The sequence below is a fragment of the Camponotus floridanus genome, unplaced genomic scaffold, assembly GCF_003227725.1.
Source record: "Camponotus floridanus strain SB8 unplaced genomic scaffold, Cflo_v7.5 scaffold56, whole genome shotgun sequence".
Taxonomy (NCBI): domain Eukaryota; kingdom Metazoa; phylum Arthropoda; class Insecta; order Hymenoptera; family Formicidae; genus Camponotus; species Camponotus floridanus.
This window is the reverse complement of record NW_020229725.1, coordinates 806741-819700: the sequence shown is the minus strand read 5'-3', so window position 1 is coordinate 819700 and position 12960 is coordinate 806741. Positions and strand designations below refer to the sequence as shown.

At 37.8% G+C, this 12960-nt stretch overlaps 1 protein-coding gene across 1 annotated transcript; it reads right to left on the bottom strand.

Moving 5' to 3' along the window:
- Window positions 1-2916: 2916 nt before the first annotated feature.
- LOC105251884 lies at window positions 2917-11815 on the bottom strand. The gene is made up of 4 exons (XM_011258977.3): window positions 10223-11815; window positions 6702-6798; window positions 5808-6123; window positions 2917-5563 (listed from the first exon to the last, which is right to left on the bottom strand). The coding sequence occupies exons 1-4, from the start codon at window positions 10369-10371 to the stop codon at window positions 5109-5111; spliced, it is 1017 nt and encodes a 338-aa protein (XP_011257279.1). The 5' UTR covers window positions 10372-11815; the 3' UTR covers window positions 2917-5108.
- Between the last annotated feature and the right edge of the window lie 1145 nt (window positions 11816-12960).

Below are 12960 nucleotides of genomic sequence, written 5' to 3'. Positions count from 1 at the left end.
TTAAAGTTAAAGTTACGAGTTATATGAAACGCACCTATATTTCTACTCTTGAATTTCACTGTCTCCGGACTTCCTTGCATGCTTTTCAAATTCTTATTGTTAAATTCTTGGCTGATTCAGTATATTATATGTTCGCGAATCTTTGTATTAATCTTGGAATTTTTTAATCAGCAGAAACGAATTTTGCAAATCGCGTTAAGAAGCTGGATGACGTCGTTGCGAAATCGGAATGAGTTTTTTTCTTCGACAAGGGTACCGTCAAGAGTCCAGCGCGAGTTCTTACAGAGTTCTCGCTTTGCTCTTCGTTCGCGCTTCGTTGCAAACCGGTTTCAACGATTTCAGCACCGGCTGAAAAACCGGACCCTGGAGGAACGCGCGCATGTAAATCGCATAGTCTCAAAACGCGTATAGTCAGAATTAACAATGGACCATAAATAATGAACTTAATAAATGTTCTTATCTTCTGTTTCTCTATTCGATCAGGGTCTCAATTTTGCGTCCAAAACAGAACCTTTGTGAAATATAAATATTTAAATATTGCATATATTTTCCCGTTTGATCATATCTATCTAAATGCGATTATTCAGAATATTTGTTTTAGACACTTAATAAATGCGAGTCTAAAAGACAAATTGATTAATACAATAAATACAATCTATAAGTTTAAGGATGGATAAAGTATAATCTGGAATATTTTATGAAGAGTTTGGATAATTTAAATTAATATAATTTCAATCTTATAATTCGGATTTCATAATTGTTTTTTTTTTCATTATTTTATTTTATAAAGAATACAAAATTACTTTTATAAAAAGGAAATTAAGTCTATTGGAAATTTTATTCTTTATCTTGCAAAAATTTATTTTCACTCTTGATCTGAACTCTTCGTGTATGATTGCAAATATTTATCAAGATTCATAACTATCTGCTTTCACACTGAGTCAGTCTTAATCCGATACAAACTATACTGGTTAACAAAGAAATCTAAGATTAAATTATATTTCTCTTGTTCTTTCTGCTTTAAGTCTGATTCTACCACGCGAACGTGTATTAGAGTGTTTTATACCAGCTAGTGTAGAGAGAGGACTGCGTGGGCAAGCAATAATGACTTTTATCCTAAAGAGAAAGTATCTCTCTTATTTAATGGTATACATGCGACCACAAGTGACTAAACAAAATTGCCGTATCGATATGAGTCAACAAGTGTCATTATTACTTTGACGAAGGTCAATGATATATATAACTTTACGACGTTTGTTTAGTTTGTCATTTCTATTGATTCATTTTAATTCTCTTTTATTATATTTTGTTTTCTAACTTTTTTGAATTTTATGTATAACTTGGTTCAATTTTTCTATGTTCTTTAAATATAGCTTATTATAAATAAACAGTAGATTTAAAGGACCGATTTAAAGAAATGCTCATATCAGCATGAAAAAGAACAGTTTTGAGAGAAAATATTTTTAGAGACTAAATCTAAAAAGAAAACTTTGAGATTTCAAAAAAAAGAGTAAATATAAAACTCTGAAAATCTATAAATTTTTAGTAGTATTTTCAATCAATGATAAATTTCTACTTTATCAAAGATGTATTATTTAACGAATTGGAAAACAAATGATTATATATGTGCCCGTCATTATTAAAAATTATCACGATTGTAAGATCCATTTTTTTCAAGCGATATATTAAAAATGATCACGATTATAAGATTCATTTTTCTCAAGCGATATATTGGAATTGTTATAGATTTAAAAAACAGAAATCATCTCTCAAATTTTAATATTTTTTCACGTACACACACTTTTACTATTTTATATTTTGCATGCATAAAATCCTGTTTTAAAAATTTCTGCGCGATCCATAAGAACAGAAATTATTAATCTTCTTCACAAGGTTATTTTTATGCATGAAGTTATTGTCGAAAATAATTGTCAATATTAAATGATCAATATTTATAATAAAAATTAAGATATAAAATGTAAAATATTACAAGGGAAAGAATAAAGACACATCCTTGTAGCGATCGAAAACGGACGTGGTTTTGCGGTCGCAACTTTGGTTTCACTTCGCTCCCAACGAACGACGACGACAACGGCGAGAAGTTAAAACGACGCTACATCGAGAGAAAGTAGGAAAGATGCGAGAGATGTTTTACTTTCACTTCTCGCATGTATCCGCAATGCCACCATGTCACGCTCCCTCGAAGCTAAAGAATGACAAATCAACGTTTCGAAAAGTTCCATGTCACAGAACTTTTCACCTGTAACGTTTTTCATACTTATTACTTTTGAGGAGGGATCGACACTTTCTTCCCGACAATCATTATGAAAATGATTCATATTTTCTTATAAAAATGAGAGAAATAATATATATATAAAGTTTTTTTAATTGGAAGCTATTACAAATGCAAATTAAAAAAGAATCGAAATTCTAACAAAGAAATTCTTTTATCACAAAAACATAAATATGAAGATAATTCAGATTTTATTTTTCTTTACATGATTAATAAAGTTATAGTTATCTTGCTTCAAGGAATCGATTTCTATAAAAATTTGGAAAAAGTAAAATGAAAAGGATTTTCAAAAGACTTAAGTTTACCAAATAAATCATCAACATATGGAATGAAGGAAAAAGGCAGCAAGGAGAGATCTATTGATATAAAAGTTAAACTTTAAGAATTAAAGAGCTAGAGAAATTTTTAGGAAGTTTAAAACGTTCATTAAAGAATTCATAACAACAAAATTTAGAAATCTAAGATTATAGACGAAAGTTCTTCAGTAATAGTAATTAATATTCTTCAAAAGAACTCTCGAGTAGATACATTCTATGTATACTTAAAAATACTTAAAACTAAGAACGCGCATAAAATTATATGTGTGTTGCAGGCCGGACGCTATTTTACTGAGCTCGATGTTGTTTTTTGGACTGAAAGCATTACTTTTATTTCCTTCTAAAGTTTTTTTTTTTTTTTACTTACAAGGTATTTGGTTTGCTCCATGCATCACTCTGACATGCAGTTTTCTCATTAGGTATATAAATTATGGTAATGATTCGGTATTATAATAATTATAATTATAATAATTATTTATCATTATTATTAATATTAATATTATCATTATGTCCAGTATTTTCGCTTTTGTTTTTTTTTTACTGCTCACGGAGTGGTTTGCTCTCTTCTCCCCTTCTCTCCATTCACATACATCTCTCCTTCTCTCACTCTTTCTTTTTTCTTCTCTCGTTTTTTTGTAACAATGATCATCTCTTCCTAAGGAATAATTCGAGAACTCCACCGCACGTTAATTCAATCGCAAAAGTCGCGCAAAACTAAAACTTCATTGATTATCAAATAACTAGAAACGATTTATGTCTTGAAAAGAGTATCTATGATTCTATGAAGATCCTTTTCAAAAATCGAAATATTGAACACTTTAAGGATGCAAAAATATTTAATTGAATGTTTTAATATTTTTAAAACAATCTTTGTGGCAAACTATTTCAAAGAATCTTTATCTTTTTTAATTCAAGAACTAGTTTTTCAATTGGGAGACTTGTAAAGTTTTATGTTACTAGAATGGATATTTACGCTCATGTAGAGCTGTATTTACGTTCTTGAATCTCGCTTTAGATGGTTCTCATAATAGACAAAAAATAAAAAATTGCATCTAGTTTTTATTCATTCTCATTATATTTTTTCTCTTATATTCAACTCTCATATGTATTATAAGTGCATATTTCATAATTGAAGTCAAAATTTACAGGTTCTATTCGTAAAATCTATGATTATTTGCACGTAAAGATGCAACACTGCTTTATATTTTTTTTTAAATTAATCATTTATTCGAATTATCTTGAAGAAAAGGAAGAAAAAAATATACAACAAATAAGTTCCACGATTGGAAATTTCAAATATTGCGACGATTGAAAATAAATAGAACGAAGGAGTCTCGTTATTTATAGGACATGACACTGTGAAAAGGTGGATTAGAAAATGGACGAGAAATGTATATTTCAAGATAGTTTTGCATCATCTTCTTGTTTGTAGAACGGCAGTTGTGTTTGCGTTGAAGAGCGGCGATCAAGGAGTCGTGGAAGAAAAGGGCATTCGGGCGGATTTAAAGATCCAACAACGTAAATGATTCGAAACATATATCAGCAAGAGAAAATTTAAGCATATCTTAATTGTGTTAATTTTCACATTTTCACATTTCATTTTTTAGCATTTGAACAAACGTAAGATACTTGGAAAGTTTCACAGTAAATCTCCAAAGAAATTTAAAGATCTTAAACTACATTATATAAGACATTTCAAGGGAGTTCGAGATATGTATATATTAATCTCAAAGAAATTAATATTACAAAAGATCAACAAAATATCGTTAATAGAGATATAAAGGCTTATCTCTTATAGGTATATATTCGCGAAAATTTTTTATTTCTAAGCAACATTGAGTATATGTACTTTCACGTTTCCTTGTCCGCTCCAACATACTTTGTACAGGAGATCCATAATCAAAAGACGGTGCAAAACTCTTGTTGACATTTACACGAATGCACGAGATTGTCCGAACAACAACGAGAATTTAGCTGTATCACCAGCTGACATTTAGCATCAACGAGAGTGCATATTCGTCGGTCACTCGGTAAAAATCTTTACCAGAACAGGAGGAGCCGTAAGAAAACGAGACATAATCATGGACGAGATGCGGAAAAGACCAGAAGAGGGAGAGAAAGAGTGAGATAAAAGATTCGAGGATTTCAAAATACATTAATTCCACAATATTCTGGAATCCCACGAATCCTTTCCCTTTTTTTTTCTCGCTCCCCCTGCCGCAATAAGAGCCGAGGATGAAGCGAGCGGCTATGCTCCGTCCAAGCAATCGCGCAAATAGAATAATTCATCCATCCATCCGCGTCCGTCCGTCTGTCCGTGCATCCATCTTCTATTCTACCTATCCGTTCGTCTGTCCATCCGTCGTACGTCCGTCCGTCGGTCCATCATCCGGATTGATGACTCAGAATCGACGACGCGGTGCCGCAATGATCGACAGACTTCTGGCGGGCACGAAAGTGCTGACGTTGTTGCTTGTCGCGTCACCGAGCCGATCGGGTCACTTCTTGCTCTTCTTGGTGGGCGGCTCCTGCGCATCTTGCGAGTCCTCTTCGGTGTCCTCGCTGTCGGTAGGTCGTGGCGTCGCGTTGTTGCTGCTGTCGTTGGTAATGATGGAATCATTTGTGTCTTCGCTGGCGCCTACGACGGCATGATCGCCGGCAGTGATCGGTGTCGCCGGCTTGTCCATCGAATCTTCGGTGAAAGATGTTGTCGTGCTGTTCTCGTCGATCGCTGCCGGATCGAGCGGTGCTGTGTCCTTGCCATTCGCTACCGTCTCCTGATTGCTATCATCCGATGGCTCCGTTGCCTCACCATTGCTGGCACCGTGCGAGTTGCCATTCTCCGTCGAGCCCGGGATGCCATCGAGCAACTCTGGCTTCAGCTCGGATGCCACGTAGTGTGTCCACAGCGCCAGTTCCACTCGATGTGGGCTCCATGTCTTACCATTTGACGCTAAAAAACAAAGAAAATCTTTCATAATATTCAAAGATGTTATATTTTATATCTTTCGTTGCAACCCCGAGTATTTTAAATATTTTAAAATTAAAAACTCTACATATATGTATGTGTAGAAACATAAAAAAAAATTTAAGAGTCGCGTAATCAAAGAATCCCGTTTTCAAGAACTCGATATAGTAATATGCGCAACTCGGATATGACCAATGCATACACGCAAAAATGATTCATAATCGCTTACTCTGCTTATTCAGCCTCTCGACAGTGTTTTGAATGTGCTGGACGAAGTTTAGGTATTCCTTAGTGGTGTAATCAATGCCCTCGATTTCCGGTATCGCCATCAGGCACTCGTCAGCCATGAAGGGCGCGTTTTCCGGCGACGCTGCAGCAAGCAGGGCGGACGCCATCGTGGTACCGACGCCCTTCAGATTCGATAACGCCGTAATCGCCTGTTCGAGATTCGGAAGCTTTTTGAATGCTTTCTTCGTTTCCGCCATCACGGCGCGCGGTGTGTTCACCTTCACCAGGTAGGACAGCTGTGGATAAAACTTGCCGCGCTGAAAACAAAATGGCAGGCAGTCTCGTGAAACATCGCTTGGTTTGTCAGTTACTTGTTTTCGCAAAAATCTTTCGATTTACACTTGTTAATTACATCGCGAAGAATATGTAACTTAAAAACGAACGAAAAAATTGTAACTTAAAAATCAGACTTTGTCTAATTCCAAGTCGATAAAATTTTATATAATATATTGTACAGTAAAACCAATGATTTGAAATATGAAATAGGAAATGATATTTTTTCTCAAAAATGATTTGCAGGAATAATATTGCTTTTTTGATTTCTATTAACGCAATTTTTTTTCATAAAAATTATAATTATGTATAATTTATAAGTCTCATAAACTATAATATATATACTTCTATAACTTTTTTAGCTATATATACTTAAAAAATACTATTCATATTTTACTGCTAATAACATTTATCCTCTCCCGTACATTTCGTTAAATAAAATAAAATAAATTATTAAAATTCGTTTACTTTAACTTAATATTTGGTTGGAGATAAACAACTTTATTTGGATTTGACAGAATCTGATTATTTCTGTTATTCCAATGAGGAAAAAGCCACTTACTATTTGCTTCCATTTCATCGTCTGCACCAGCTCCTCGTGATTGAGGTGCGCGTCCTTGCCGCGTGATTTGATCTTCTTAGGAAGCTCATTCTGATACCTGCCGATACAAACAACAAGATCCGGGCGATCAAGATCGATCTAGCGTCATCAGAAAATGCAGAGTGCGCGCGCGCGCGCGCACGCATGCATGTAGCCGCACGCGTATGCGTACGCATGAGCGGGCGTGACGTAATCGCGCCGTCGCCGCCGCTGTTACTGCTGTAGAATACAGGAATTCGTTAAAGGCTCGATTAAAAATACAAACGCTACCGCAAGAAGCCCGACACGCCCCTCGTCAACGATTGGAGGATATCCATCTTTATCGCGCACGTGGATCACACGTGGATCCATGCGGCGGTGTGACTTTTTGTGAGTCTTTATTGACATTCATTACATTCGCAAAATGCAAATTAATTCAAGACTATTTAAAAAACCAAAGAAATTTTAAATATAATAAAAGTTTTTAACGAATGAATTAAAAATTAAAAAATTGATTGACCGAATTAAAGAATCGAAGAGTCTAAAAATCCTGATATGAAATCTGAGAGATTATACGATCATAATGATGCTTTTAATAATTACTTTTGTGCTAATAAATTATTACAATGAATCGAATTATTTTAAGACAAATCATAAAATATTAAATCGAATTTTTACATATAAATAAGCGAGACTATATAACTTAATATATTACATATGAAATGGTTACGAGAATACTATTAAATTTGTAATTTTGATAATTTGTTTAACCTTGAAATCTGTTCAGCATTTATTATGATTTAATAAATTATAAATTAGACTTAATAATTTTTGTATACATATATAAATATTTATAAATATGTATATATTAAAATCATAATTAAATGCTAGTTATTATACATGACGCAAGATATAATAGATTGTTTAAAAAGATAAATTGTATTAATAATTTATTTAATATTATCTAAAAAAATGTATTAAATATTTAAAATAAAATTTCTTTTACACGTTAAACAAATATAAAAGTCGCTAAATTTATACAAGATAAAGACTCTGTTTTAGAAATGTAATAATTGTTCCATTTTCTCCGCGTTTGAGGCATTTTTACAGTAATTTTTTTCATTTTCACGCGTCTCGCAATTTTATTTCTCGATAAATTCCCACGTGTCACTCATTAGAAAGACTTTTCGAGCCGATAGTTATGTTTCACGAAGCTGAAACGCGCGCTGCACCTCGTAATACCGCATATCCGCACACGGCTTGGCACCGTGGAAAAGCAGCCTTGACACAAACTGGCCTCAATGGGAATGAAAACAACGGTACTCCACTTCCCCTGACCCCTCGTCGCCCTCACCCTCGCTTCTGCAACACGGAAGAAACTGGCGCGTAAAGTCTGTTCTCCCTTCCCTTCCCCCTTCCCCCCCAACACCCTTTTACACGTTCGTGTTCGTTCTGTCACTATTCCTGTCCATCTTTTTCTGTCCCATCTCAGCAGGCATGTATATACGTCACAATCGATAAAAACAATCTATATCGCGTGCGTATAGAGACAAACAATGCGAGTTTATCAGTCGCGTGAGAATCAATGATAAATTGGGAAATATATATATATATATATAGATTTTACGTTAGTAAAAAAAACTTTTTGTTTCTTACATGCTCTCAGCTTTATCTATTGTTTCTAATAATTTTATTAATTAGCTATAATTTTATTTAATTTTAAAAAATAGTTTATTAAGATAATTGTTAATATTCTGTGTCTTTTAGTATTTTATCAAACCATTATGTATTTTTACTATTCTCGAAAGAAATTACTTTAAATCATGATTAAAAAGTTTAGATTTTGCAGAGATATTATATATAAATTTTTCGTAATTAACTCATATATATTTGTCACAATATTGAAATAATTCTCTTTCAAATAGAAATTAAGAATAATAATTATTTTTTATGTTGTAATAAAGTACTTAAACTACGAGTAAAATTTACAAAATTTTATTTAATTTAATTATCTAATTTAAAATTATTTTCGATATCTTGGAGATATAATTTTATTCTCAAATCTGTTAATTTAAATATATATTATATATATTAAATATCCTAGAAAATCTTCGAATCTTAGATCCAAAGGGTCCACAATTTTAAATGTCCCGTGATCTAAGAATATTATTATGTAAGAAAATAGTAAGATTTAATATTTGATTATTTTAGAAATTGTATGTAATCTATAACTATTTATTTATAATTTCGTAAAACTTCTAAGCATAAAATTCTGAGATCTATATTTTCAGATTCGCATCTTTGATATATTCCTTCTTTGAAATAGTGCATGATTATATTCAAACAATCAAATAGATTATTATTTTAGATACATGATCAAAAAATCTTAAGTTTGGATCAAATATTTTATCTTAATTTTTTTTTATTAGGCAATAACTTAAAAAAACTCTATATTAATCTAAATATATTGTCCAATACCTTCAAATTACGCAATTTTTCAATTAAACTTTTTGGAAACCTTCACGAATGTAATTACTGTCATATATAAATTTTTTATTAGAAAGTATACATAATCATATTAAAAAGAAAATGAGGAACTATCTACATTTTACTCTATCATGACTTTATACAAAAATAATACATATAGTAATATATAAATAATAATTTGTATAAATAACAATTGAATTTTTTTCTTTTATAAATATAAAACAATAAAACACATATTTATAAAAAAAAATGTTCTTTTAATTAATACATATACAAATGTACGAGTATTTTATATTTATATAGAATTATATATAAAATTTGTCCTCTTTCTTTGTCATCTCTTCTAGACTTTCTAGTTTGTTAAAAAAAATACTAACAGCTAAAAGACGCGCTCTATATCGATCTCGTCATATCGGAGCAATACTTATGTCAAAGGAGAAAAATCTTGACAGTATTCATATCATTATCACTTGTGTTTTCACGCGCCTTCGTCTCCCCTAAAACTCGTTACTCGGGGAAATCCATGACGTGACGTGGATCTTTGGCGAGTCGCATTTAATAATTCCACGGGGGTGATCTCGACGATGTCTCGACGAAACGCGACAGTGTCGCGAGGGTGACATACGGGCGCGCACACGCGACGTTGCCGCTCCCGCTTCGTTCGCTCGCGGAGAACAGCACGAAGCGGGTTCATTGTCCCGCGTGCGCCCCGTGGTAGAGCGCCGTTTCCTCCCTTGGGCCGCGCCGCAATGTCGGCCCCGTCAGCGGCGGCAGCTCGCTTCGCTCCCCCTCTCTCTCTCTCTCTCTCTCTCTCTCACTCACTCATTCCCCATACATCGCCGTTGTCTCCTTTCTTCTTCCCATCTGTCTACCTCTTATCTATCTACCTACCTCTCTTTCCCCTTCTTTCTTTCTCTCGCTCGCTCGTTTATTCCCTTTCTCCGCGTGCGCGCACGCAACACACACAAAGCAATGACAGCGTCGCCGTCGCGGCAGAGATACATGTAATAACTTACCAGTTGTCTAGCTTGATCAGCTCCTCGGGCTTTTTCGATTTGTGATCGGCCTTGAGGCGCAACGCCTGTGGGTAAAGTTTGAAAACGTGTTCGAACTGTGTCGCGGTGCCCTCCGCAAAGAAAGTCGCGGTGTCTTTCACGGAAGCCATTGCGATAACGCGGGCTTCGATCGACGGCCGTCGGGGCGCAGCACCAACGCCGCCTGCTGCCGTTGCTCCGTAAAACGCGAGGTCCGCCGTCCCCGTTGCTGCTGCCTCTATCTCTGTCGCCGCTGCCGCCTCTATCGCTGCCGCTAACACCGCCACCGTCGCTGCCACGGGCGGCGTTGCCGCGTCGCGTCTCGTCTGCTCCTCGCCGAGGAATCCTACTTCACCCTCGCGGACTCCCTCACCAGTGCGGCGCGAGTAAGCGCGTCGCGTGGGAAATCGATCACGGTGGTGGGAGAGTACGAGAGTACCGAGCGACGTTACGGACTCTCTCGACTCTCGCCAACAGAGAGATCCGAGAGGACGTTACGAGATGTGCGTTACGCGTATATGTACGTATATACGCGAGCGGAATTATGTATATATCAAAGTGGGAATAAATAGGAAAAATGCGCGCACTAGGAGAGTTACGGTTGCCAGGCGCCCGTCTATATCGCTCGGCGAGCGTAGAGTACAAGCGAACGTTCTCGACACCACGACGACGTCTCGAGGGATAATCACACTACTGTAAAGCACTCTCCATCGGACCTCGCTCGACACTGGCCCGGGTGGGGAGCCGACGCGACGTTGCCAATAGGCGGCAGCACCGCTCGGGTTGCGCCTCTACCCCCTCCACTTGACTGTGCCTCTCCTCTCGCGCCCTCTCTCTCGCTCGCGCTCGTCCCCGAGTGCTCGACTCTCTCTTTCTCTCTGTCCCTTCTCACCACTCGATCTCGCCACGGAATACGTCCGTCACGCTTTCTCCGTCGAGTCCCTCTATCCGTTTCTCTCGCTCCACCCGATTCCTCGCTCCTCTCGCTCTATCCCACGCTTTAGGAAGCCGTATCTCTCCCACTCGATCGCTTCTTCCGTCTCTCTCTTCCACGTTTGTCCTTCTCTATTGCCTTTGATCGCGTCTACTTCCCTTTTTTTCTCTCGCACAACACACGTATACGCACTTTCTTTTTCTCTCTCTCTCTTTCCCTTACTCTCTCTCTCTCCCTCTGTCTGTCTATCGCGTCTGTCTCTCTCACGCTTATGGGTCGCGAAATTCGGTCGAATACGCGGCGACGTGCCTTCGACACCTTGTGCAGTGTGTCGGAGTGTGTCGGAGGGGAGCGTGAGGAGATTCCACGGAGAGGCTCCTTTCTCTACGAAGCGTTGCGGCGCGTCTCCTCTCTCTCGTTCTCACGCACGACGGAACACTCGTTCCCTGTCTCTTCGCTCGGCAATAAGCGTATCAACGTGACTCCGTCGCGAATATTCGCGCGTATAGCGTGATTTCGCGTTGAAAAACGATACCGATACAAAAGTACGTACGCACCCGATGGTAAATTTAAATCGCGCGTTTCTAACGCAACGTGAATATATAGATATATATAGATAGATGAATATATAGATATATATATATATATATTGTATATATATGTATTTTAACTGTCCGTTTTTCGTCTTACAATTTTCGCTCGTTCGATTTACTCGCGTCGCCTGGCAGGCGTGTTTCCACGTAAGCGACTGAGGTTACGTCGCGCTTCGACCGTCTCATCGACGACGGAGCCACGGGACACGGCGATTGGTCGAGCGCGGCGCTCTTTCTCTCTCTCTCTCTCCGTCTCTCTCGCTCACCCTCCCCGCCACTCCCCCCACGATGCCGTTTCGCGATCGTGTTTATCGAGTCGATATTCCTTTTTTCTACGCGGGAATATCGCGGCCGGGAATCCGCGATACATTTGCGAGCGTATCTCTTCTATGCGTTGCGGAAAGACGCTCAGCTGCGTGTAACACGCGTGTAATAACGCAACGCGTGTGTGTATAGAAATCCACGCACACGCGAGGGCATCCCTGCTCCTTCTCCCCCTCCCACCGTCTCCCTCCTTCTCTTGGGAAACGAGAACGGAGGAACGCACGTAGCCAACCGGCCAGCCAATCGCTGGCCCGGTCGCGAAAGTGTATGCGTAATCGTGGTACGGTAGCCGGCCGCGCGAGGGCAGCGCCTTCGCTCGCCGCAGCTGGCACCCCGCCAGTCCCCCGACTCCCGGTGACCCGCACCCGACGAGCGAGCGAGCGAGAGAGCGCGAGCGGACGAGCATTCTCCCCTTGCCGTCCGCGCGCGTCCGGACATCACGTCTACCGTCAGCTGCGCATTGCGTCCCCTCCTCGGCGCCTCGTCGGTGGAGACGCGGCGCCCAGGGATGGATAAAATAACTCCGAGTTGTTCCGCTGTTGTGCTTATGAAAAAGCGCATGGAATTTTCTGACGATATTGACCTTACGCCCCTCTTTCCCTCCGATAATACACACGAATTTAATACGTTTTAATTCATTCATTTGCGACAATATTGGCGTAATTAACTCGACAAAGTTCGAATACGCGATATATTATAAGATGTAAGATTGTAAACGAGCCAAGTGGTTATTCGTGAACGGAGAGGGAAGACGTTGGGGAGTTTATTTTTAAAGATTATGTATATGTACGTGTAAAGTTTTCGAGTATATAAATATATAGAATATATTCATATACACACAAGCTTTATAGTAGGTTCTTTTTTTATTG

Bases quoted from the DNA above. Each gene is read 5' to 3' on its own strand.
- LOC105251884 (XM_011258977.3), bottom strand. From the start codon at position 10,371: ATGGCTTCCGTGAAAGACACCGCGACTTTCTTTGCGGAGGGCACCGCG. The intron at 6,799-10,222 runs GTAAGTTATTAC...TTGTATCGGCAG, and splicing joins CTGATCAAGCTAGACAACTG to GTATCAGAATGAGCTTCCTA. The intron at 5,564-5,807 runs GTAAGCGATTAT...TTTGTTTTTTAG, and splicing joins CGAGAGGCTGAATAAGCAGA to CGTCAAATGGTAAGACATGG.